General features: G+C 47.6%; 1 protein-coding gene across 3 annotated transcripts in view; it reads left to right on the top strand.

Moving 5' to 3' along the window:
• Nucleotides 1-27,178, top strand: part of TRANK1 (tetratricopeptide repeat and ankyrin repeat containing 1) — a 94,241-nt gene extending 67,063 nt beyond the window's left edge. For all 3 annotated transcript variants that reach the window (XM_040246238.1, XM_040246237.1, XM_040246236.1), the window contains 9 exons: nt 1,682-1,828; nt 3,585-3,741; nt 7,558-7,646; nt 9,764-9,867; nt 11,004-11,136; nt 17,052-17,197; nt 20,353-23,390; nt 24,619-24,714; nt 25,715-27,178. In XM_040246238.1, the coding sequence (XP_040102172.1) occupies nt 1,682-1,828; nt 3,585-3,741; nt 7,558-7,646; nt 9,764-9,867; nt 11,004-11,136; nt 17,052-17,197; nt 20,353-23,390; nt 24,619-24,714; nt 25,715-25,815 (4,011 nt within the window). In that variant the 3' untranslated portion in view covers nt 25,816-27,178. The remainder of the gene's footprint in view (nt 1-1,681; nt 1,829-3,584; nt 3,742-7,557; nt 7,647-9,763; nt 9,868-11,003; nt 11,137-17,051; nt 17,198-20,352; nt 23,391-24,618; nt 24,715-25,714) is intronic.
• Nucleotides 27,179-27,417: the final 239 nt, after the last annotated feature.

Here is a 27,417-nt window from a genome sequence, read left to right as displayed (position 1 = left end):
TTGCCTCTCCCAGGTCCGCAAACCATGGCCTGGGGGCCAAACCCAGCTCACTGCCTGTGAGTTAAAAAAGATTTTTACATTTTTAAATGGTTAAGAAAAAAATGAAAATAATATTCTGTGGCACGTGAAAATTGTGTTAAATTCAATTTTAGTGTCAAAAGATAGCATTTTATTGTATTGCTGCTGCTGCTAAGTTGCTTCAGTCATGTCCGACTGAGTCCTAACCACTGGACTGCCAGGGAATTCCTTTGTTGATTGAATCACTTCGTTAGGGAATCTTGTCACATGTGTCTTTCTTTTTTTCTAAATCATAAGAAAATAATTTTAATTTTTTATTCCTACATTTCCTATCATTCATACTTTCAGTGAAAATATTTCAAATTATTTACACTTTGGATGCAATTACATCTCTTAATCCTGATCATTTACTGAAACACAATTATGTGAAAAGTCCATTATAACAGCATGCTAAGTCACTTTAGTTGTGACTCTTTGCGACCCTATGGACTGTAGCCTCTCAGGCTCCTCAGTTCATGGGCTTCTCCAGGCAAGAATACTGGAGTGGGTTGCCATGCCCTCTTCCAGGGGATCTTCCCAACCCAGGGACCAAACCGGTTTCCCTTATGTCTCCTGCATTGGCAGGTGGGTTCTTTACCACTATTGCCACCTGGGAAGCCATCCCCGCTCCCGCCCCAGTTATAACACAACTAGTAATTTTGCTGATGTAAAGGCAAGACTATATATTTTATAGAATAGATATAAAAATAATTTATGAATTAATAAATTTTTATTCTGTTACTCATCTAAATATTGGTAACTATTCACATGTAACAGCAGTAATTAAATTTTTATTAATTTGTTATTTGTGATTAATCTTTGTTATTTGTGATTCTTGGCCATATGAAACCCAGAGCTTAACACAAATTCGTTTGTGTTTATATTTTTAGACATTTTTTATTGAGGCAACATTGGCTTATAAGTTGCTTATGTACAAAGTTGTATTTCTACTTCTATTAATACATACTGTACAGCATACTGACCACCAAAAATTTAGTTTCTGGGACTTTCTTGGCACAAGTAGTGATTCAGACTCTGTGACTCTGATGCAGGGGGTGTGGGTTCGATTCCTGCTACGGGAACTAAGAGCCCACATGCCTTGAGGGCATGGCCGAAAAATAAAAAATAAAATGAACCTTAAAAAACTTAGTTTCCACTTGTCACTATACAGTTGATAGCTTGCCATTTGTGACAACATGGATGAACCCTGAGGGTACCACCCTAAGCATCACATGTGTCTTAACAACCGAACCTAAGTGAAATTTCTTAAACACATTGTGAATAGAGGTGAGGACGCAGGTTTCCTCTCTCCATTCTGTGTGTGCTCAACAACAGGAAGCTCCAGGCCCTAACATTTCTCCTGGAAGTGAGCACTTGTATTTGCTTCTTGGCTGTCTGGGCCAAGCATCTTGGGGTCTTTGCGGTAACTTCCCTGGTCCCTGGCTGGGCCACCTGGGCTCGGACCCCCACTGGGGCCATACAAAAGCCCTGTCCTCCCAGATGGTGCTGAAAGCCTGGCCCCTATGCCAGGCAAAGGGGCTGAGTTCTCCGTGAGCCCCAGGGAGGATGGGTGTATACTACGGAAGTGTTTTCTGCTGGTCTTGCATCTGTTTTCGTTGTTCAGGCTTACAAGGAATGGAAGATCATTTCTTCATTTGCTCCTTCATCCTCCGGGTGCAGAGAGGAAAGCCGGCCGATGATTGAGGTGCCCTTGTTAAATTGCAGCTCCTCCCAGGGCCGGGCTGCCACCATGAATCCGGAAATGTACAAGGTGAGTATCAGCCAGGGGTCCACACTCTGGTTTGATGGGGAGCCAGGAAGCAGGGCCAGAGAAAGCAATGGGGCACCCCACTCCAGTACTCCTGCCTGGAAAATCCCATGGATGGAGGAGCCTGGTAGGCTGCAATCCATGGGGTTTCGAAGAGTTGGATACGACTGAGCAACTTCACTTTCACTTTTTACTTTCATGCATTGGAGAAGGAAATGGCAGCCCACTCCAGTGTTCTTGCCTGGAGAATCCCAAGGACAGCAGAGCCTGGTAGGCTGCCGTCTGTGGGGTCACACGGAGTCGGACACGACTGAAGCAACTTAGCAGCAGCAGCAGCAGTAAGGAGGGCTCGGCTGAGAAGATGGGGTTAGAGGTGGAGCCTGTGCTGCAGACCTTCCTGACTCTCAGCAGCAGGGCACGGAGGACAGGAAAGGAATGGAGGCCATCTCAGCGCTGGAGAGCCCCGCTTCTCAACAAACAGCCAGGCTTGATGGGAGGGACCACAGAGGGTAGTACCTTCTGTTCACCTCTGGAACTCGTCTCTGTTCAGAAATGGGGAACTCAGAAGTGAAGTCCACGACTATAGTCCGTGGAGACCACTGTCTTCCAGCCTTGTAGTGAAGGGACCCTGCTTCCCTGAGCATCCCAGTCCCATCACTCGGAAGGAGGCCAGAGATGAGAAGCTCTGCGGAGATCTTGAGAGGTGTCAAGAGTGAAGGCAACACTACAGAAAACCGAACCAGCCAGACTGAAAGCTTTGGGAGAAACTATTGATACTAGCTTAGTTTTATGTCTCCTACAAAGTAGAAAACAAACACAGGAGCAGTTATCCAGCTGTTCTGTAAATACCTGGAAGGCTCTGCACACAGTTGTTAAGTCACCCCCAAGCTTTACAAGCCTCTGGGTGGGCACAAATCCACTGTTGTTTTAGCAGGATCTTAGTTCTCCAACGAGAGATTAAACACATGCCCTTGGCACTGAGAGTTCAGAGTCTTAACTGCTAGTTGTTTCATCGCTCAGTTGTGTCCAACTCTATAGCCTGCCAGGCTACTCTGTCCATGGGATTTCCCAGGCAAGAATACTGGAGTAGGTTGCCATTTCCTTCTCCAGGGTATCTTCCTGACCAAGTGCTCAAACCCAAGTCTCCTGCATTGGCAGGCAGGTTCTTTACCCCTGAACCACGAGAGAAGCCTCCTAACCACTAGACTACCAGGGAATTCTCCCTGCTCCGATTTTTAAAGTAAGTTACAATAGGAACTTCCCTGGTGGTCCAGTGGCTAAGATTCTGCTCCCAATGCAGGGGGCCCGGGTTTGATCCCTGGTCAGGAACTAGATCTCACAAGCTGCAACTAAAGGTACCATGTGCTACAACAAACACCAAGTGCAGTCAAATAAATAAAGAAAAGACATTTTAAAAAGTAAGTTACAGTCATTGGGTAGGATGTGAGCATTGGGGTAAACTGAGTGAAAAATGCATGGGACCTCTCTGTAGTATCTTTGTAACTTCTTATGAATCTGTAATTATTTCAAAATGGACAAGCACAGCAAGTGCAAGGGTGGGTCAGTACTATGGGTACCCCTTGCTAGAGCTTCCCCGTACTGTGGCCTCGGGGAGTTCCCCACATGTGCTCAAGTCTGAGCTGTACTTTGTGAGACTTACTATTTGAATATTTCTCCAAAATGAGAGTAAGCCCATTGAAGGGAGACACCCTGTACTGTAGCCTGAAGACTCAAGTCTTTGCATCGATCTTGTCTTTAGCTCCTCAACGGGGAGCTGAAGCAGCTGTACACGGCCATCACCCGGGCTCGGGTCAACCTCTGGATCTTTGATGAAAACCCAGAGAAGCGGGCTCCTGCGTTCAAATATTTCATGAAGAGGAAATTTGTCGAAGTTGTGAAAACAGATGAAAACAAAGGTGAGCACTCAAAATATTCTGGCTGTTGGCGAGAAAGCATGTTACTCTTCGCCTGCTCTATGGCCAGGTGTAAAGGGTATAGTTTTTGGAAAGCATTTTTTTTTTCCATATTCTTCTGAGAAATGAGTGTTCCTCTTTATTGCTAAAGTTCATGGGAGAGGGGGGTTATAATGAGATTGGGAGCATTGACTCCTTCAGGAAGAACTTTTATTTGTCCTTTAAAGGTGAGAGTCATGAGCAAAGGTTAGAGAAAATAGGCTTTATTGGAAGAAGACAAATTTCTGTGGGCTTTTGGGCAGCTGATTGGCAATATCTATTAAGATAAAGAAAGCATGTACCTTTTAACCCAGTAATTCCACTTCCAGGTATCCATCCAGAGATCCTCTTGTATAAAATCTCCAAGATAACAATACATGCACGAGAGTGCTCATTACAGCCCCACTGGTAATTATAAGAAACTAGATACGACTTAAGTGTCCTTGAAGGTGAAACTGTTCTCAGTGGTTCCTCTGGTGTTGGTCTGGTGGGTGTGAGGTTGTTAATTAGATATGGACCTCTTTAACTTTTCACCATTATACCCTTTTGTGCTTTTTCCAGTGTTTTGGTTTTTTTTTAGACCAACATTATCATGTATTGTTTTCACAATTTACAAAAGCTAACTAATTAAAAAATGGAATGAAGTTCTCCTGATGGGATAACTAGGAGAGAAATAATCAACTCTCATGAAGAAGAAAACTGTTCTCTTTCTTGGGGGGAGGCTGGCACCTGCAAGCCAGGGTGAATTCCTCTAAAGATGGGAGGAAAGTCCCAGGCTCCACAACAAACCAGTAAGCCAGTTTTATGGAGACTGTTTCCCGTTCCAGCCAAAGGCTCAGTCAGGGACTGGGGTTAGACGCTCTGTTTCTGGGACCTGAGCGTGGTGCTGTAAAGGGAAGAGTCGAAGATTTGAGGGTAAGCTGCCTTCTTGTTAGAACTCTCCACCTGTACAGCCGCAGGGTTTAATTCAGCTCCCACTTTCTCTCCTCAGCCTCCACTTCCTCAACTATTAATAAAAGCAAAATGAGTGGGTTGGCCTACCATGGTGGTTTTTATTCTTTCTGGAAGCTCATAGTCACTTTTATTCTCACAATCTGGCACCCATTATAGGAGATCATCAAGATAGGACATTTTTTAAATTCTTTTAATTTTATATTGGAGTATAGGTGATAAACCGTGTTATGTTAGTTTCAGGTGTAGAGCAAAGTGATTCCATTATACATATACACATATCTATTCTTTTTCAACTTCTTTTTTCCATTTAGGTCGTTGTGTAATAATACAGTTCCCTATGATTTACAACAGGTCCTTATTGGTTATTTCAAAGATAGCAATTTTTTTTTAATTAAAAAAATTCAAAATGAAAAAGGATTGCTATTTATCTCTTGGCTGCATGAAGAATACAAGAAATCCAGCGTTCATTGTGAGTTGTGAGCTGCACGTGGTAAAGTCTTTGAGGACACCTGTTTCTACCATGCGGGGAACTGGGGATGAGTGTGGTGACCTTGCAGTTGGGGGGCTTCTTCACTGCACACCAGCAGAGGTCACCGGCCAGATGCAGAGATCCTGCAGGGCTTTGCTGCGGGAATAAGATGTCATCTGGGCCCTCAGTGCACATGGTGTCACAGGCACATGGTGTCACAGCCAGATGCTGTGGTCAGGCTGCAAGGGTTAGCATGTGCTTGTGTGCCTTCCAGACAGAGCTGGCCTGTCTGCCTGGCTCCTTTGGTTGACAGCCATTGCCCCGGGAGGCTCAGATCTTTCCGGCTCAGATTTGGCTGCGGCGTTTGCCAGATAGTCAGCCTTTCATGTGTTTCGTGAAGCTGTGGCTCGGAACCCCCAGGGAGTGTCGACCCCTGGCTGACGATGCTCGGGGGTCATCAGAAGGGGAGGCCCAGTACAGTCAGCACCAGCTACTGAGGCTCCTAGACGGGACCCACGTGAGGTGGATGCGGTAGTCTGTATCCACCAACAAGAATGTGTCAGACTGTGGGAATCCCTGGGTGGTCCGGCAGTTAGGACTCTGCACTTTCACTGCTGAGGGTCCAGGTTCGATCCCTGATCAGGGAATTAAGATCCCATAAGGTGCATGGCCAGGAAAAAGAAAAAAAGAATGTGTCGGATTGCTTCCTGTGACGAGGGCAAGGTGCACATTTGGAAATACTGTCACATCCTGTCACCTTTTCCCTTGCTAAAGCCCAGCATGGGAGTTTGCCAAGAGCAATGTGGCTTTGGGTTTTCAAGGAGGAATTAGAAATTACTGTCTGTCTTCTAATTCATGGCCACAGGAAAGGAAGGTAACACAGTTCAAAAAACAAAGAGTGTCCTTTCTTTCTCACCCCCACCTCCTTCTCCCCAAACCCTCCTTGACCTGGCTTGGTAAGCTAAACTCTGTGTTACATGACTGCTAGACAGACAGCACAGGTGTTTATCTGTTCCAACTGTCCCAACAAAGTACCACAGACTGGGTGGCTTACACAACAGAAATTATTGTCTCAGTTCTGGAGGCTAGAAGTCTAACATCAATCAAGCTGTTAGTGCTTTGATTTCTTCTGAGGCCTCTCTTCTTGGTTGTGTACTCTCCTTCCTCTGTGTCAGCTCCTGGTGTCTCTTTGTATGTGTTAATCTCTCTTTTCTTTCCTATTTTTTTGGCCACACCATGTGGCATGCAGGATCTTAGTTCCCCGACTAGGGAAACTAGATTGGCAGGGAAGTTTCTATAAGGATTCCCTTATGCTTAGTCACTTGTGTGGTTTCCATGTCACACTTCTGTTTGCGACCCTGTGGACCATAGCCTTTATTTTCTTGGGCTGTAGCTTCGCTGCAGCCGTGAAATTAAAAGATGCTTGCTCCTTGGAAGAAAAACTATGACCAACTGAGACAGCATATTCAAAAGCAAAGACATTACTTTGCTGACAAAGGTCCATCTAGTCAAAGCTATGGTTTTTCCAGTAGTCATGTATGGATGTGAGATTTGGACCATAAAGAAAGCTGAGAACTGAAGAATTGATGCTTTTGAACTGTGGTGTTGGAGAACACTCTTGAGAGTCCCTTGGATTGCAAGGAGATCAAACCAGGCAATACTAAAGGAAATCACTCCTGAATATCCATTGTAAGGACTGATGCTGAAACCCCAATCCTTTGGCCACCTGATGTGAAGAACTTACTCACCGGAAAAGACCCTGATACTAGGAAAGATTGAAGGCAGGAGGAGAAGGGGACGACGAAGGATGAGATTGTTGGATGTTATCACCTACTGGATGGACATGAGTTTGAGCAACTTCTGGAGTTGGTGATGGACAGGGAGGCCTGGCGTGCTGCAGTCCATGGGGTTGCAAAGAGTCAGACGTGACAAAGTGACTGAACTGAGCTGATTGGACCATAGCATGCCAGGCTCCTCTGTCCATGAGATTCTCCAGGCAAGAATACTGGAGTGGGTTGCCATGTGCTTCTCTAGGGGATCTTTCTGACCCAGGGATAGAACCTGTGCCTCTTATGTCTCCTGCATTACAGGCAGATTCTTTACCACTGTGCCATCTGGGAAGCCTGCCCTTTTTCTTATAAGGATGCCCATCAGATTGGATCAGGGCCTGCCCACATGACCTCCTTTTACCTTAACCACCTCTTTAAAGACTCTGTCTCCAAATATAGTCAAACTCCAAGCGACAAAGTTTAGGGCTTCAACACTTGAAATTTGTCATAACAAAATCGAGCCATTAACAACAGGTTTCAGTGAAGGAATCTGCAGAGAGGCAAACCCACGTTTCTCTTTCCTTTTAGACCTTGATGATAGCATGTTTGTTAAGACCTCGACCCCTGAGGAGTGGATCGCACAAGGAGATTACTATGCTAAACACCAGTGCTGGAAGGTAAGTGGTGCGTCTGCGTGTCCTGGGGCCTCACCGGGCCTCAGCAGCCGGTCTCTCATCCCTGCATTTGTCACCGGGCCGAGGGGGTCATGGGTCATGTTGCTGGTGCTGCTCTTGCTTCTGTAACATCAGGTCACCCGCCGTGCAGAAAGCTCCCTGTCCTCCTCCTCCCCCCGTACAGTCAGGACAGCCTTTCACTTTCAAGTGCCAGCAGGTGATTACAGGAAGAGGGAGGGTCCCGGCCTCTGCCTGCTGAGGAGTCCTTCTATCGGGAAGGACGGGGAACAGGCTGCACTCCCCAGGGGAGAAGCTGGAGAGCTGCTCCATAAGGGGAATGAGAAGCATGAAAGCCTGTGGCCACCCCTGCCGTGAGGCGTGAGGGAGGAGAAGGCAGGTTGCACTGTTGTGTGTTTGGCTGTGTCAGGATAGGATTTCCATAAACCTGCAGCTGCAGAAGTTGACTGAGCCCCGAACTGTATTCACTGCCCATCCTTCTTGTAATCGGCAAGGAACATTAAGCACCTGGCTGTTGTTATAAAACCAAGACTTTTTTTTTTTAGAGAGGGGATATGGAGGGACTGTGTGAGCAGTGGGTAGTGGGTATGAAATAGGAAAACTGTATTTACTCTTTCCCTTACTCCCTGCAGAACACAGCTGGTGTTACACACGTTGCCCATGGATTTCCAATTCTTTATCTCTTTGAAAATACCTTTTGAATGTTTACCTCTAAAATCTTTCGAGGGGAGCAGCACGGATGAGACTGTTATAAAAAGCCTCCTGCTCACCTGAGTTTATTTTGGCTCTGCACAAGGGCTTTGGGACTCAGGAGGCGTACTGATTTTGGCTGCATGTCAGTGAGTGTCCCAGAACCACCGTACAAATGGAAACCCCTTGAGATTCATTCACTGAGCATATTCCTGTTGAGCAGTGAGCCCTGCATTGTGTTTAGGTCGGGGTGATGTGACGGTAGGCATGACAGATGTACAGAAGAGGGCACGGTGCTGGCTGTCCCCTGTGTCATAGATGAATGACCAGCTGCCTTCAAAGCCACCTGTCGTGCATGGAGAAGCCAGGGAAGGCTGCTTTGAGGGGAGCCTTGGGCTGGGACCTGTAGGATACATGAAGTTAACCAGGCAGAGGAGGGATGGAAGAGCATTTGGATCAGAGGGAAGAATGTGTGCAAAGGCCCTGTAGCAGAAAGGAGCATGGCACGGGTCAGCAGTGAGAGGAGGCCCACAGGACTGAGGAGTCTGGGACAGAGAGTCTGGGGTGGGGGTAGGGGGAGAGATGATGTTCTCTCCAGGACATCAGTAAGTTCCACTTAATCCTTCCCTTGCCCACCCTGAGACCTAATCTCTGAATGCTGGTCAGAACGTGAACTTCTGCCCTGGAGACATGATGTCAGCAGCTTTCTGCCAGCAGGACATAGGCCGACTCCCCTGGGACAGAGATCTGCCACTTTCTGTTTGCTCCACCCAGGTCTGCATGTGGCAAAGTTCTGGTCAGTCATCTTCTGGGGTGTGTGTTGGCACAGCAGCTCTGTCCCCATTTCTACCCCTGCTCCACCAATCCTGCCCACTAGCCTTGGTTGTTACCGACTAGAGGGGACCTGTGTTGCACCCAGAAAAGCCGCTGGGTGACCTTGGGCCAGTTTGTTCATGTCCTTGACCTGAGGATGCTATCAAATACAGTGAGAAGGATGAAACGTCTCCTGCATGGCTGTTGAAGATTAGATGAGAGTGTTGTTATGGTGACCTGTAAAAACATGTCTGAAGTGCCTTTTCCATGGCTTCTGGTTGTTACCAAAAAGAAGCTTTGAGTTTGAAGTGTTAACCGTGACCTCTGTTGGGCTTTATCCTCTCTGGCTGTTTTCGTCAACATCTCAGCATCTTCTTGCCCCTCCTCTTGAATTCAGCTTCAGTGAGGCCCCTCCTCTTGAATTTGGCCGCAGAGAGGCCCCTCCTCTTGAATTCGGCCACAGTGAGGCCCCTCCTCTTGAATTCGGCTGCAGTGAGACCCAGGGCTTTGTGCCAACATGAAACAACGCACGGTCTAACTCTTATTCCTGCGTCCTCTCCGTGACCTTGCTGGGAATAGAAACCTCTGGTCTATTCCAGGTTGCTGCCAAATGTTACCAGAAGGGAGGGGCGCTTGAGAAGGAGAAGCTGGCTCTGGCCCACAACACTGCCCTGAACATGAAATCCAAGAAAGTCAGCCTCAAGTAAGAGTCCTGGGGGGAAGGGGGGACTTCCCTGGTGGTCCAATGGTTAAGACTCTGCCTTCCAATGCAGGTTGTACAGGTCTGATCCCACATGCCTTGAGGCCAAAAGCCAAAACATAAAACAGAAGCAATACTGTAACAAATTCAGTAAAGCCTTTAACAGTGGTCCCTAGATGTTTATTAACAACTGAATGGCTAAAGAAGCTGTGGTCCATATATACTGGATACTACTCAGCCATAAAAAGGAACGCATTTGAGTTAGTTCTAATGAGGTGGATGAAAAGTGAAAGTTGCTCAGTTGTGTGCGACTCATTGCAACCCCATGGATATACAGTCCAGGGAATTCTTCAGGCCAGGATACGGGAGTGGGTAGTCTTTCCCTTATCCAGGGAATCTTCCCAACCCAGAGATCGAACCCAGGTCTCCCGCCTTACAGGCAGATTCTTTGTTGGCTGAGCCATAAGGGAAGCCCAAGAATACTGGAGTGGGTAGCCTTTCTCTTCTCCAAGGGATCTTCCTGACCCAGGAATCGAACAGGGGTCTCCTGCACTGCAGGCAGATTTTTTACCAACTGAGCTATGAGGGAAGCCCTAATGAGATTGATGAACCTAGAGCCTGTTATACAGAGGGAAGTAAGTCAGAAAGAGAAAAGCAAATACCATATGTCAACACTTATACACAGAATCTAGAAAGATGGTACCGATGAACCTATTTGCAGGGCAGAAATAGACACGCAGACATAGAGAACAGACTTACGGACAAGGGCAGGGGGAGGAAGGAGAGGGTGAGATGGAGAGAGCAGCATGGAAACATATACACCACCATATGTAAAACAGCCAATGGAAATTTGCTGTATGACTCAGGGAACTCAAACTGGGGGTCTGTAACCCAAAGTGATGGGGAAAGGGGGGATGTGGGAGGCAAGCGCAAGAGGGAGGAGACATAATGCTTGTCTATGGCTAATTCATGTTGATGAATTTACCAGTATTGTAAAGCAATTATCCTTCAATTAAAAATAAATAAATTTTTAAAACAGAGCGTCTCAGGGGTCATTTCAGGCTTGCTCTGATGGGAGCCGCCAGTTCAGTTTATTGGTGTCGCAGCCCATGAAACCCCGTTCTGTTTCCCCGTCCCAGGGAAAAGCAGGTGGAGTATTTGGAGCTGGCTAAGACCTATTTGGAGTGCGAGGAGCCGAAGCTGTGCCTTAAATGTCTGAGCTGCGCCAAGGAGTTCCAGCTGTGTGCCCAGCTCTGCGAGCGGCTGGGAAAGGTACGCCCGGCCCACAGCTGCTCCTGGGAGGACTGAGCTCCACTGGGCAAGTGAGGGGGGTCGCCTCCCTCCTCCTGCATCAGGGAAGGCTCCTGTCCTCCCAAGAGAGAGAGGTTGGCCCTGTTGACTCTGGGTGGCCCTTCTCTCTCCATTTGCTCAAAGATTTAGATGGTTCCAAGGACTGTGTGCGTGTGTGTTTGTGTGTCCGTGTCTCTACGAACGTTTGTGACCCGTTATTAACCACAGGGAGGCCACATGTTCACATCAGGGAAAACGGGTTTTCAAAGAGTCCTGCCTTCTCTTTCTCTGTGTTGAGTCTGGAGTCAGCCTGGGTGGACGGTCTGGCTCACACGTGGTGGTTTCTCTGAGTCCCAGCACTTACTCTAGGTCTGCAGGGACCAGTCTGGCAGCTGCTAGCCACAAGTGGCTACCTAATGAAACATTTAAGTTAATTAAAGTGTCATAAAGTCAAAAATTCAGTTCCGAAGTCTCCCAAGCCACATTTCATTGCATGCTGTGATGGAACATGTCCGTCATTCTAGAAGCGCCAGTGGGGAGACCTGGTGTCCAGGACACAGGACTGTCAGCCTGGTCAGCCAGGCACAGCACAGATTGCTGTTGTCTGTGATGAGATGAGCTCCCAGGGTGAGAGTAGGCACTCAGAGATTCTTATGGCCATTTGGCATTGCTCTGACATCCGAGTGGTGATGATTTTCTTAGAGATTCATCTGTCCTCCTTTTTACTGAGATATAATTGATGTATATTATTATATTGGTTTTAATTGTACAACGGTAATGATTCAACACAAAGATACATTACACAATGATCATGGCAGTAAGTTTAGTTAATGTCCGTCACCACGCATAGTGACAGTCTGTTTTCCTTATGACGAGAAAATCTAAGATCACCTTCATTTGTATGTGGGAGCTGAAAAATAAAACAAAGGAACAAATATGACGAAACAGGAACAGAATCGCAGATATGCAGAACAAACCAGTGGTTACCAGAGAGGAGTGGGAAAATAGTTGAAGAGGATTAAGAGGCACAAACGACCAGGTATAAAATCAGTAAGTTACAAGATATAATGTACAGCACAGGGAGTATAGCCAATACTTAATAGTAGCTTTGTATGGTGTGTAATCTGTGAAAATATCAAATTCAGGTATTTACACCTGAAGCTAATATAATATTGTAAATAAACTATATTACAATAAAAAAATTTTTTAAGATCTACCCTGTCATCAACTTTCAAATATGTGATACAATATTATTAACTAGTCAGATCCTGTCCATGAAGCAGTTCATTTCAAATTAAGAAATGTTTTATTGACATATAGCTGAAGTACAGTAATATTAATGTTTACAGTGCTCAGTGAAGTGATTCACGATTTTTAAAGGTTATACTCTATTTATAGTCATTATAAAGTACTACTAGCTCGATTCCCCATAATGTACAAAATATCCTGTGGCTTATTTTATACCTCATACTTTATACCTCTTAACACTCTACTTCTCTCTTGCCCCTCCCCCACACTGGTAACCACTCTTTTGTTCACCATATCTGTAAGTCTCCTTTTATGTTTTATTCCCTGGTGTGTTATATTTTTTTAGATTCCACATGTAAGTGATATCATACAGTATTTTTCTGACTTTTTTTTCACTTAACATAATGTCCCCAAGTCCATCCATGTTTCTGCCAGTGGCAAATTTCTTTCTTTTTTATGGTTGAATAGTATTCCACTGTGTGTGTGTACCATATCTTTATTCAGTCATCTGTGGATGGACACTTAGGTGGTTCCCATATCTTGGCTACTGTAAATAATACGAGGCAGTTCGTTTTACTGTACCTGTTGTGGTGGGTTGGATGTGCAGCCGTCTGGTCCTTACCACGGGTGCTGTATTTCTGCCTGCATTGAGCATTATGACCCTCCAGTAGGGAGCAGAGTGTCCGTGTCTGTACGTGAACTGGAGGAACTCCTGAACCAAGGCTTTGGGCAGGGTGGGGATGGTACCTACTGGGAAGTTTGAAGTGTGGCCCCCAGTCAGTGTCAGAAAAGGTAAGACCCTCCCCGCTCCCACGGCTGCCTGCCTCGCCCCATGTGTACTATGGGATGTGACTCGTTGGGATGTGGGAGAAGCGGGGTGGAACGGGGACTTCAGCGTGGGTAGGAAGTTTGGAGAGTAAGATTCCAGGAGCCAGATGGTTTCCAAACTCTCCATCTTCCTTTGTCTCCCAGCCTCCAATCTCCACGGCATCCCCTTGGGCCCTAAGCGGTGACAGCTGCAAGGGACAGGCCTGAACCTGTCGCTCTTCCCTGTTTGCCTGGCAGCGCCCGTGCTGGCTGAGCCAGAGACCCCATCCTTGTCTGCTCATCTTGCCTCCTCGAGGCTGCCAAGCTCTGCCTCTGAAAATGAGATGGGGTCCAGGAGGGCAGATGTCCAGCCCGTGTCCCTTTCTACGACCCCAGTCCCTTCAAGATGTGGAGGCCACCCTGTTCCTGGAGACACATCTGCCAGCCTTCCTCATATCCCCAGGGTTGACCACTGGGGCCACCTCCTTCTGCCTTCTCTCCCTAGCACATTCCAGCGTCTCGGAGCCCCATCTGGGGAAGAGTCTGGTCGCTTTCTTTGCTCAAGCCCCTCCCTGGAAGGATGTTTGTTCAACCCTCAGCCAGCATGAGACCTCTTGTGGTCATCCAGCAAACTAGCCAACATGATACAAATTGACCATCTTTTGCAAAATCCCTAGGCCAAACGGCCTCTCTGTTCCCTGCCCTCAAACACGTGCTGATCCTGGGGAGAGGGTGTGTGCGGAGGGCAATGGGAGCTGGAGGTTTCCTTTTAGGGATTCCTCTGCCCTGCCTGCTTGCTGCCTCTCTAAAGAGCAACACAGTTTCCCTGGAAACTGCTCAGGGCCCTTGCTCTGGGTGCTGGAGCCCAGAGACCCACTTGGGGGCCTGCTTAAAACAGTCAGCCCTCCTCTGTCGATCCACTTGCGTGCACGCTTGCACCTAAGGGCGCCTGTGTTCACCCCAGGGGTTTCCTTCTGAGTAGTCAGCCTTGTTGAGGAGAGGAAAAGGTGGCTAGAGGTTATGATTATGGAGATTATGAAGATGGGTCTGGGAGTTCCCTGGTCTGTGAGGTCTCGGGATGTAGCAAAAATGCACACCTGAATCTTGTTCATATTTTGGCATTCTGTGTCGCTTCTCTTGTTAAATAAAACCCAGCTGAGGTTTATTAGAGGGTCTAGCATATTGCATTTTTTGGTCCCATTTTGATCCTGTTTTCTCTTTGGAACGCAGATGCAGCCAGTCAAGTTAGGAAATGAAATATTCAACAAATAAGTAGACCCCCTGCTCCCTCCCGGGGGTGTGCCCGGTACTGTGGGTGCTTGGCGACCAGCAGGCAGCAGAGCAGGGGCCTCTGCCTTTGTAGTTTCCCTTTCTAGCATGGGAGGGAGATGCTAGAGCCAGTAGTGTAGTACAGAAGATGTCTGCAGGGAAGAGGGCTGGCAGAGGGGACAGAGGATGTCAAGTGTTGGTTGGTGTTTTTTTAAAGGATCTTTTTTTAAATGTGGACCGCTTTTAAAATCTATATTGAATTTGTTACAACATCGTTTCTGTTTTATGTTTGGGTTTTTTTGGCTTTGAAGCATGTGAGGTCTTAGCTCCCCAACCAGGGATAGAACCCGCCCCCACCCCCCGCTTGCATTGGAAGGCGAAGTCTTAACCATTGGACCCCCAGAGAAGTCTCATGGTGTTGCTGTTTGAGATGGAGGCAGGGTCAGGGAGCTGACTTTTGCACACAGATCATGATAGCTGGAGGGCGTCGTGGACAAAAGCCCTCAAGGTGGGAGAGTGTGGTCGAGTTTGAAAAACAGCAAGGAAACCAGTTTGACCAGAGCAGAGGGAGTGGGGTCAAAATGGTAAAATGAGCCGGAGAGGATGGCTAGAACAAATCAGATAGGATCTCGTGGTTCATGGTGTGTTCAGTTGCAACCGGGGACTGTAGCCCTTGAGGCTTCTCTGTGCGTGGAATTACCCAGGCAAGGATGCTGGAGAGGGTTGCCGCTTCCTCCACCAGGGGGACCTCTCCAACCCAGGGATCAAGCTGCGTCTCTTTCGTGTCCTGCATTGACACCACATGGGAATCCCCAGTCCATGGTATGAATGCTTGCTAAGTCACTTCAGTCGTGTCAGTTGTGTCTGACTCCATGCGACCCTAAGGACTGTAGCCCACCGGGCTCCTCTGTCCATGGGATCCTCCAGGCAAGAATACTGGAGTAGATTGCAGGTCCATGATATGGACTGGATGTGTTCGGGCATGAGGGGGAGCCAGTGAAAGTACTGATTGGAGGAACGATGTGAAATAACTTACTGGAATAAGAGAGCTCAGTAGGCAGTGAGAGTAGAAGCAGAAAGACCAGTTAGGAGGGTCGAGTAGTGGCTTAGGCTCAGATGTTGCAGCTTAGATTGCCTCCCGCTGGTGCAGGTGCTGAGAAGTCCTGTCCAGTCCAAGAAATGTTGGGAGAACCAAGTCAATGAGATTCAAGTGTCCCCCACTGCAAATTGCCAGTTCATGCCCTTTGTCTGGTTTTCTCGAATGTCTTTTTCTTATGTTTGCAGGAATCCATCTTATGTTCTAGACCTGCCTACTCTTGTAGAGTAACAGTGGCCACATGTGGCAATTTATATTAAAATTAACTAAATGAAACTTTAAAACTCAGTCCCTTGTTTGCACTGTTCACACATGCCCCGTGCCCACTGTTCACATGTGCTTACTCGCTCAGTCGTGTCTGACTCTTTGCAACCCCTTGGACTGTAGCCTCCTCTGTCCGTGGAATTCTCCAGGCAAGAATACTGGAGTGAGTAATCTCCAGGGGATCTTCGCAACCCAGGAATCGAACCCAGGTCTCCCCCATTGCAGGTGCCCCGACTGAGCCACCAGGGAAGCCTCCACTTCTGTCTAGTGGATACAGAATTGCACAGATAGATGGATAAACAGATATAGAACATTTCCAACTTCACAAAAGACTCCCTCTGACAGTGCTGGTCTAGATATAATGTTTCCATTCTGTTAACTTCGTTTCACACGCCCTTAGTTGAACAGTTTAGATGTACAGTTGACCCTTAAACAGTGTTGGTGTTGCTCTGACCCTCCACACAGCTGAAAATCCGTGTATAATTTATACTTGTCCCTCCGTATCTGAGGTTCCTGTGTCCTCAGTTCTGCAGCAGGAATTCAACCAACTGCACACCATGTAGCACTGTAGTATTTATTACTGAAAAAAAGAATCTGTGTATAAGTGAACCCATGAAGGTCAAATCTGTATTGTCAACTGTAATCAAATCCATCAATAGCTCCCCTGAAGTTTGTGTGTTTTGAGTTTTGTTGAAGACTTTCTTGACCTCAAAGTCAGAGATATTCTCATACATTCTCCTCCAATGTAGCTTTCCTGGTGGCTGAGACAGTTAAGATTCTGACTGCAATACAGGAGACTTGAGTTCGATCCCTGGGTCAGGAAGATCCCCTGGAGGAGGAAACAGCAACCCACTCCAGTATTCTTGCCTAGGGAATTCCATGGACAGAGAGCCTGGAAGTCCATGGGATACTAAAGAGTTAGATAAGAGTTAGCAACTAACACACACACATGCACACACACACTCCTCCAATAGCTTTCTCACTTAGACCTTTAACCACCCGGAGCTTCTTTTTGTGTATGGTGTGAGGTTGGAATTTCACTTTATTTTTCTTCATGAAAAGAATTAGTTTTCCTAAATTACCTAGGTTTTAGTGTTTTTCACTGGATTCTAACAGATTCCAAACATACAAACATCCTCTTTATTATTCATGGTTTTGGTTTAAGATGAAAAATTGTTATAAATATTCTGAATAAAACTTTACTCTGTCCTAGGTAAGAGATGCTGCCTATTTCTATAAACGAAGTCAGTGTTACAAAGATGCTTCTCGATGCTTTGAGCAGATTCAGGAATTTGATCTAGCCCTCAAAATGTACTGCCAAGAGGAGCTGTTTGAAGAAGCTGCTATGGCAGTGGAAAAGTAGGTGGTTTTATTCTCTTCTTTCCTTTTCCCCATCCCCAAGCCCTACCTTTCCGTTGCTCCCTGGGGAGGTGTTATCTCGCTCTTCTTTTTGTTTTTATCCCTGACCGTGAGGCTTGTGGGATCTTACTTCCCCGACCAGGGATCAAACCCGTGCTCCCTGTAGTGGAAGCACCAAGTCGTAACCACTGGTCCACCAGGGAAGTCCCTGTCTCTTCTGAAGTGGCTTGACCAGTCACCCTCCTTACACTGGAGTGGTGGCCTTGGTGCTGAGTCAAGAGTTCCTTGAACACAGTGTCATGAGGAGAAGGGGCAGAAGAAGATGAAGGATGTATTGCAAGTATGTATATCACCTGCCAGCAGTTTCCTGTTGGTGGTTCTGACCTCTCCACCTTTACCAGCTGAGTTGACAGTGTCACTGATGTGGACGGTTAGAGGTCAGAGCACTAGTGGGCAGTCAGGATGGTGCTTCGTCGTGATCTACCGGCAGACACCCAGCCAGGCACTGATACTTGTGTATATCACATGTATGTCCACATGCCCGTAGCTGTAGGACACACAAGATTCATACATGACCTAGAGGAGCCTCCTTGAGCCTTCAGCCTAACTGATGTTCCAAAGATGAAGTGGAGACAGATGGGGTTAACAGCTGATAAGGACTCTAGAAACGTCAGACCTCCTGATGCCTCCTGGTAGGAGGTCTTCCAGGTGGAAGGAGACAGCTAGACTTGCAGAGGCTGCTGTTCTGCGTTTCTGCTCAGCAGCTCCTGGAAAATTAAGCTGTGGCTTGGTTCTGTATTTTCTTTGCTTTCTACCAAATTATACATGTGACACAATGAGCGGGATTGACCAGGTGTTCAAACTTTATATTTTTAAGTTAGCATTTATTAAAGTATATCATATATTTTTAAAAAACACATAATTTTCACAAGGTAAATACACTTGTATAAAGAAAGAAAGAAAGAAAGTGAAGTCACTTAGTCGTGTCCGACTCTTTGCAACCCCATGGACTGTAGCCTACCACGCTCCTCCATCTATGAGATTTTCCAGGCAAGAGTACTGGAGTGGGTTGCCGTTTCCTTCTCCAGGGGATCTTCCCAACCCAGGGATCGAATCCGGGTCTCCCACGTTGTAGGCAGACGCTTTACAGTCTGAGCCACCAGGGAAGTCCACACTTGTATAACCAGCACCTAGATAAAGAAATTGAGTTTTATGTTTAGAAATGGAACAGTAAGTGTCTAGTGTCACAGTTAGTAAACAAATATATTTCTTTATCCAGGTCTTTGGTGCTATTGGAGAAGGAAATGACAACCCACTCCAGTATTCTTGCCTGGAGAATCCCATGGACAGAGGAGCCTGGCTGGCTACAGTCCATGGGGTCACAAAGAGTCGGACACGACTTAGCGACTTCACTTTCACTTGGTGCTATTATGCATAAGATACACACAGCATGTATATATTAGTCAGCTCAGGCTGCCATAATGAAATGCCATAGATTGGGTGGCTTAAAGAACAGAAATTTATTTTCTCATAGTTTTGGAGGCTAGAAGTTCACAATCCGGCCTCCAGTCAATTGGGCTACTGGTGGAGCTCTCTTCCTTCCCTATCTGGTGTCAGTTCTTACAAGGACACTAATCCTATTAGATCAGGACTCCACCCTTATAACCTCAATTAACCCTAATTACTCCCTTAGAGGCCTAATCTCCAAATACAGTCACACTAGGGGTTAGGATTTCAACATATGAATTGTAGGGGTCAGAAACCATCAGTCCGTAATAGGATGCCAGCTGTGGCATTGATTGTGTACCCAGTTGTCAGGGTGCTATGTACTCTGAGTAACTGACCAGGACAGATTCCTTGTGAAGCCATATTATGAAAGCAATTGAGAGGGTTTTGGGGTTTTTTTTGAACTTTCAATTATTTTAATCTTCTGTTGTCACTTTGCCACGATAGCATTGAATAATCATTGCCTTTTCCCCAGAAACATTTTTTGGAGTCTCTCATTATTTTGTTTATCTTTATCAGCTTTCCTGAGATATTCAACCAACTCTTTATTTTTATGTCGAGTTGAGATCTAAGTGTCATCAGTACTAATTGGAGCCTAGCACTTGATTTATCTGAGTCTTTTGAATGCTCTACGTACTAGATATAGAATTCAATTGTTAGCTGGCCTGACTTAGCATGCAGTGAGAAGATTTTAGATTTGAAAACCAAATACCTGGCTAGTTCCTTAAACGTGCTATAAATATCCTCTATTCTATCAGCCAAAGCTTATGAGAGGAGCTCATCCTCAGTCACACCCATTCAGAGAGGCCCTGTTATAAGAGGGGATCTGATGTTTGTAAGATGACCCCAGGGCAGCAGGAGGTTCCTGGGGATCTCTGGTTGTGAGGAAATATGTTTTGTCCCCTGCAAGAGTTCAAAAGTAGGCATGTTTCACTGGATTGGCCCAGTGCCTTGAAAATTGGTATGTGAGATATACTCACTTGGATCCACAGTGTCAAAGGGAACTTGACTTCAAGGCTTCATTCATCTCACACTAAATCAATCACATGCATTCTTGGTAAAAAGAGAAAAGTCACAAGTTGGATAATAAGAGAAAGACTGATGTAATGGCTGGTGTGTCTGCAGCCCCCATCTCCACACTTTCTCCTTTATCAGGTATCAGCCTCCGTAGACTGTATACCCAAAATGATTAGCAATCTCTTATGCAAATTTAAGGGATGTTTTTTTTCCCCCAAGAATAATTTTGACTATGCATACTTTATGCCCTACAGGTTGACTTCTAATGTAACTGTCACTTGCCTAGGATGCAACTCCATTATATTCTTTTTTGCAAATTTTTAAAAAAATATTTATTCTTTTTCGGTTTTGTTTGGGTTTGTTTCTTTTTCCTTTTTTAACTATTTTTTTTTCTTTTTGTGCAATTCCACTATATTTCATTAATTAAACATACTAGTGCTGGTTTCCTTTGGGGAATAAAGAATTAATTTTATAGTATAAAATGCAGTCTTGATAAACTTGCTGGCTAACTTCAGGTCCAGTTTGGCAGGTCCTATCTACAAGTGGCATTTTATATAAGTTGCTCTCTTCTGCACTTTATAAATTTTATATGGGTGATGCCAAGTTGACATCAGTGTTGTCTGTCTTTGCAGGTATGAAGAAATGCTAAGGGCCAAGGCCCTTCCTGTCTCCAAGCTCTCCTATTCTGCCAGTCAGTTTTACTTGGAAGCTGCAGCCAAGTACCTGAGCATGAATAAAACGAAGGAGATGATGGCTGTGCTCTCGAAGCTCGACACTGAAGACCAGCTGGTGTTCCTGACATCTCGGAAGCGGCTGGCGGAGGCCGCCGATCTGCTCAACAGGGAAGGTCGGAGGGAAGAGGCTGCGCTGCTGATGAAGCAGCATGGCTGCCTCTTGGAGGCTGCCAGGCTCACTGCTGACAAGGACTTCCAGGCCTCGTGTCTGCTAGCGGCCGCCCGTCTCAACGTAGCCAGGGATTCCGATGTTGACCTTACCAAGGCCATCCTCAGAGAAGCCCTGGACCTCTGCCATCAAACCAACCAGGTGTCTGGCATCGCCGAGGCCCACTTCCTGCAGGGGGTGATCATGAGAGATTTCCTGAAGCTCAAGGACGCTTTTCTGAGGTTTGACACCCTCAACCACTCGGCAGGGGCAGTGGAGGCGCTCTACGAAGCCACCAGCCTCTGCGAGGTCCAGCCCGAGGAAGTCCTAGCTCTGGCTCCGGGGGGCCTCGGGGTCCTCCTCGATCTGGTCAGGGCCCTCAGAAAGGTGACTACCAATGCTGAGAAGGAGATGGTCAAGTCTTGCTTCGAGTTTTTTGGGATCTCGCAGGTGGATGCCAAGTACTGTCAGATAGCTCAGAACGACCCTGGACCCATATTACGCATCATTTCTGACCTGGATTTGAACTTGAAAGAGAAGAAAACAAAAGACCATTTCTTGATAATGATGGATCAGGTGAAATTAGCCCTAAACAAACACCTTCTCAGCAGACTATGTCAGATCACAGAGAGCCTGCTTGCAAAGACCTACCCGGGTGTCTGCATGAAATTTCTCGTAGGCTTGAAATGCGAGGATGGACGCTGTGAAGACTTCCACAGGCCTTTGCGGCGTCACGAGGCCAAGTGTTTGGTCCAATCAAAAATACACCTGGTGGCCATCAAGGGGTTACTATTGGAAGCCAAAAGAGTATTCCCTAAAGTCTTAGCTGAAGGACTTGAAGAGATCGATTACATTTTGTCTCTGGACAAGCACGGCCTTTGCAAATCTTTGCTGAATGTCGTCTTCCCTAAGCATTTCCACCAGCGAGTGTTGTCAGAAAACCCCATGGCGTGCAAAGAAGTCCTCAAGCCACATTACAAATCCTTCCGATCCTACAGGTCTGCCCTGAAAGAATACATCCACGTCCTGTTTCAAAACGAACGGGCCCGAAGCCGCCGGGAGTCCACGGACCTGTGGCTGAGCGCCATGCAGGCTTTTCTTCTGTCTTCCAGCTACCCCGATGAGCTCAACAAGCTGCTGTACCAGGAGGAGGACCAGTACAACCGGGAACTTAAAGCCCTGCAGTCTGAGCAAGAGAAAAGGGGCAGGGACAGAGGCAGCAGGATGAAAGGAATAGAAGGGAAGTTCGGCATGCTGGCGCCCAACAAGAATGACGAGAGCGCGGAGAAGCCCCACCTGTGCTTTATCCGACTGCTGCAGGACTCCATCCACCAGTTCTACGTGTGCAGGAACCCAGAAGACTACAAGAGGCGCTTTTTCCGTTTCATGAATGTCCTGGTCAAGAGGTGCAAAGAGCCACTGATCCCCAGCATCGGGAACACAGTGGCCTTGCTGGAGTCCCAGTTCATCCACTGCGGGGCGGTCCTGGCCCGCCTCTCCAAGAATGCCGTCTTGTGCCTCCCGAAGAGCTACATCGCGCTCTTGCATTACTGGGAGTTCCTGTTTAGCAAGAAGGACCGGGAGCCCGGGGATGTGTTCGCCATCATTCAGGAGTACAGACCCAAGGACCTGACCAGAGCCATTCAGGAGTTCCGGTTCCACCTGTCCTACCTCGTCAAGGTGCTCTGCGGCTGCGAGAATGCCAACTTCAACGTCCTGCTGGACGCTTTCAGCGACATCGACTACGTGGTTTCCGGGGAGGCCGAGCGGACCCTAGTGCTGTGCTTGGTGATGCTGGTGAACACCGAGGGCGTGCTGCAGCCATCCTGCAAGCCTCTCCTGTCCAGCCAGTTCCAGGAGCTTGAAGCCAAGCTGCAGCTGCTGAGCATGGACTGGGCGGGTCAGGTCCCCGAGCGCCTGCTCAGAGTGGTAAAGCGAGTGCGGCTGGCGGTCAACGTGAAGTCCGTGGCGGAGGCGCTGCAGGACCTGCTCTTTGAGCGGGATGAAGAGTTCCTGATGGACTGCCACTGGCAGTGGGACAGTGGGCACGCCAAAGGGAACGCTGTGCGGGGCCTCTACCACGAGGAGGTCAGGCTGAACCGCCTGTTCTCCGTGGATCCCGTGGGCTACTTGGCCGAACCCGAATATGAGGTCAGCCAGGACGAGCCGGAGGAGCTGGCCTTGGAGGGGGACCACCTCCTAGACGCCATCCTCTCGCAGAAGCAGCGGAGGGCCTCCATCCTCCGGAAGATGCGGAGGGTATGCCTGGTGGTGTCTTTGTGCATCAGATGGAGGAGAGGAAGGGCGGGAGGCCAGGCCGAGCACTTCAGGGAGGAGGGCAGGGAGCCCGCGGCCGGGAACTTCAAAAAGGCTGACGTGGACCGGACCCAGTGCGACCTGTGTGGGGTCAAGTTCGCCCGCGGGCCCGAGAACTATTTCGCCCCAGATCAGGCATTTGAGGGTGCAGCTCCCGAGGCTGTAGCCCTTTCTGGGGTGGAGCTGGAAGATGAGAGGAGCAGTGAGTCCTACGAGCAGCACATCCACCTGGAAAGCCACCAGAGTCAGCAAGTGGCCTACCAGAGGTACTGGGAGTTTTTCCGTGAGAAAGTGGACCCGGCTATGGAGGAAGGCAAGCTGGTGGTGCAGGACATGGAGCAGAGTGCTTGCGGCCGCAGACACCTGGGCTCCAAAGAGCACAGCCGCATACTACAGAGGAAGGTCCAGGAGAACATCAAGAAGGTCTCCGACTCGGTGGAGGACCTCTACAGGCGGAAGGCCTGGGCTGATGGTAAGGGTCCTCGAAAGGCGGGCCCAGATGGTGGCGGAACCTGGGCTTTGAGGACTTGTGTCCAAGTCGAGCCCCTTTGTAATGAGGTCTGACCTGGGGATGCTAAAATCTTGGCAGTAGCAGAAACACAAGTGAGGACCATGTGTTCTCCAGTCCCAGCAAAGCCCTGTTCTTTGGATCCCCCCTCCCCCAGTTAAACAATGTGTCATAATCTTAGGGCAGGATGGTTTCCCCTGGCATGACAGATAAGAAAAGGGTTTGCTAACCAATTCTATGGAGAAGATAGAGGGAGAATTCTTCCAGTCTTGAGAAAATTCTTTAAACCTTCCTTGGTTCATTCATTCAGGGATTTCTTGAGCACCTGCTATGGGCTGAACCTGATCTAGTGGCTCAGACGGTAATCTGCCTGCAATGCAGGAGACCTGGGTTTGATCCCTGGGTCGGGAAGATCCCCTAGAGAAGGGAATAGCTACCTACGCCAGTATTCTTGCCTGGAGAATTCCATGGACAGAGGAGTCTGGTGGGCTGTAGTCCACAGTGTCTAAAAGAGTCGGAAATGACTGAGCAACTAACACTTTGACTTGACTAAGATCTAGCCTCCAAACCTGGTCCTTCCCTTTTAGGAGGGTCCTCACACCATAACCAGTGTGAGCCTCTAAACAGAATTCTTACATGATCTGCGAATCAGATTTCCTCTGACATCCTTATTAGCTACATCTTAGCAACACTGAGTAGAAGTTTATGTATGTTGTTTAGTCACTAAGTTATGTCTGACTCTTTTATAACCCCACCTGCCAGGCTCCTCTGTCCATGGAGTTTCCCAGGCAAGGATGCTGGAATGGGTCATCATTTTCTTCTCCAGGGGATCTTCCTGACCCAGGGCTCAAACCACATGTCCTGCATTGGAAGGTGGATTCTTTACCACTGAGCCACTAGGGAAGAGGGAAGTTATGTATAAAATTAGTGAAATTGTATGTTTTTAAAATCATTCTAGAATTCAGACGTCCAGTTGACGGTAAGAACAGTTTGCAAAGCTTCCTCAGAAGGCTTACTGTTGGCAGCCCCTCTAGACAGGGACATGTAGTTTCTGCTCCTGGGGGTAGACAGTGCCCATCTCAGAGGAAGCGGAGACAAGGGCCTGGGAGGTGGGGGCTTTGATGCTAGTACTGAGCATCCTAATCCCTGCAGCCGCCCCTTCACTCAAAGCCCTGGTTCTTTGATTCTCTAGCGGAGGAGGTCATGGCTCGGCTGGTGAACATTCTGATCCCATCCGTCAGGGATGCACAGGAGTGGCTGAGGAAGACAGAGCTGCACCAGGAGGAAGGTGAGGGGTCCTTCACCCCAGGTGACGCTCTGGGTCTCGTGGTCCTTGGTTCTGCTGACTCCCCGCTCAGTCTGCTGTGGGGCTGCCTACGTTGTGAGCAGTGGTCACTCATTGTCTAGGAGCACCGCCCCCAGCAACTCTGATCAGTAGCAGCAGAGTGACTGTGCTCCCCCATCTGACTGTGAGGGCTGTTACTCGGCTTATTGTTTTTCCAAAAATCTTTGCCACTCATGAGCTGCTACCACTGATGCTCTATTGCTACTCATATTCATGACTCCCAGGATGGGTGGAGTGTATCGTTTGATAAATGTTTGCCTGTGCAAGCCCTTCATGTAATTCCATGAGTGTATTTATATATTGAGTGTCTGGAATGTATTAGCACTGTTGTGGGCTTGGGGATATAAAACAACTTTGTGAACTAAACAAACAAAATCTTTGGGGAAACTTGGCATACGTCTTCCTTCAGAGAATTTAAAGCTGGTATAGACTGAGCCAGGGTTTCTTTCCTGACAGAATCTTCTTGCTGAATTCTATATGATCTGGAACGCCTCCCCCTCTTGGCAGGATCTTTCTTCTTCATCCTCCTAGTATTTCACTTGTCCCACATTGCACTTCTATGAGTCCTCGTGACCCAGATGCTACTGGAAAATCCAAACCCTGGAGCTGGGGAAGACTGGGAAGGCCTTGACACAAATGTCTCTGCCAATAATCTTTAGATTTTAGCCTCTGGTGACACTAATTTTTTGTGATTGCTTCAAACAGAAGAACATAACTGGGATACCACCTCAAGGTGCAGTTGAATTTAGTTTTTGTTGGACTTATTTTTCATTTAAAGGGCCTCTAAAAGAAGGGCAGAGGAGCTAGTCTGTAAAAGAATGTTCTGGAGAAGTATGTTTACTCTAGCTCTGGCTTTTTTTTTTTTTTCAACATTAGGTGTTACTGGGATGTTATTATATATTACAGTAGAATGAAAAAAATCACCATTCTGCTTTTTAAATAGGTGTCGTTCAGGAAGATGTTTATGAAAACGAAGTGGAAGACTTCGGTGAGCTCCGTCCCAGAAGGCGTCCTCGGAAATTTGCAAAGCAGAAGAAGCACTAACATCCACATGGCTGCTGCTTCTTAAACCTTCAGAACTTTCCATCCTGACTTAGAATCCCACGTGCTGGGGCAGAAGAGGAAAATAATATATATTAGCATCGAAAGTGGGATGAGGGGTCTAACATCACCTTTGCTTTTCATCCTTATCGTTTCTCTCTCTGTGGTGGCTTAGGGTACACTGCTTCCTCAGAGAAGGGGCCTCTTAAATGCTTTTCCAAGTTCAAGTCCAGCAGGACTGGTTCTCCCTAAAACAAGCTCAAATGACCAGAGTCATAGCTGCAGGATACCTTGGGACCCACCCTCCACCCCCTGAGGCCCCCAGGTTCTCTGGCTCATCATCAGCATGACCCCAGGCAGGGGCAGGTACACCCCTCACCTCAGTGTTACGCTTCCCTGGCCTGAGAACCATGCCCTCCCCAGATCCGCTTATCTCCATTCACACTGCCAGCCACCCCCGACCCCAGGCTGCACTCTGGTCCTCTCCGAGCCCACCTGTGACACAGTTCCTTCTGTTATATACTTTAGCCTTTTCTCTCCATGGAAACTTTTCAGCCTGCCTTGCCCCCGTTTGTTGAGGTCATTCTCTGCCCCCTGTGCAAGTGGCGATTAGACTACCTCAGGATGTAGTCGAGAATTCCCCATCTCCTTGGGGAGCAGCCAGCCTCAGGACCGGCTCCCTAGAAGGAGAGGCTGGGGGATGTTGCTGCGGTGGGTTCCCGACCTGTCTCTCCAGGGTTGTCTCCACCCTCTCTTGGCTCTGGTGGAGACATTCCAAACAGAGTTTTGTGTGTAGCCCTGTCTGTCTAGTTTCCTTGGGGCTCTGTGGCAAGTTGCCCTAGCTGACCTTGACATTCCGATGAGTTTCCCGCACTGAGCTCCCCACCGGGGCAAATTCATAGCGATTTGGCCGAGTCACTGCCCTGTGGCTTGCAGGTCCGGGAAGAGGAGAGGACCGTGGGCCTATTTGTAGGAGGCCACTGCTGCCCACTGAGCCATTGGTCTGTCCCTTTCTGGAAGCCCACCAGCCTCTCTCATGATCACTGCCTTCCCTGCCCCCAGTCCTGAGCCCACCCTGGTGCCAGAGGTCAGGCTCACGTTAGTCGGTTGCTGCTTCCTTGTCACCCCGGAACCTGCCTTCTCCCCTCTGCCCCTGCCGCTGCCGCTTCGGCTCCTCGTTTTCTCTTCACTGTCTTTCTGAAACAACTCTGTTTCCTTGAAATGTAAGGTTTTTAATTTTTATTAGATTATGGTTCTACTTTTTATTCCAGGTGTTTTTATAAACTTCATTTGCCAGAAGAAAAAGAAAAAAAAAATCTTGCTGTATGATCACATTTTTATAAAATTAAATCATTTTTCTTACATACATCTGTCCACTTGTTTATTTCTCATCTCTTTACTTAGAAACTCAAGGGGTAAATCTTAAAATGTGGTAAATCTTAGGTGGGGGAGGGTTGGGTTAGCTGGTGGCTACTGACCCAGACAGAAGCTTGCTGTGTTTTCTGAAACTGAGAAATCCAGGGGCCCAAAGACCCACAGCGGGTTGCACCATCTCTTGAGGGCCTGCCTGTGTAAATTCTTTCCCTTTGGGTATTTCCACACAGA

This window comes from Oryx dammah, unplaced genomic scaffold (genome assembly GCF_014754425.2).
Source record: "Oryx dammah isolate SB20612 unplaced genomic scaffold, SCBI_Odam_1.1 HiC_scaffold_9, whole genome shotgun sequence".
Taxonomy (NCBI): Eukaryota; Metazoa; Chordata; class Mammalia; order Artiodactyla; family Bovidae; genus Oryx; species Oryx dammah.
Note: the sequence above shows the minus strand (reverse complement) of the source record. Positions and strands in the feature narration are given on the sequence as shown.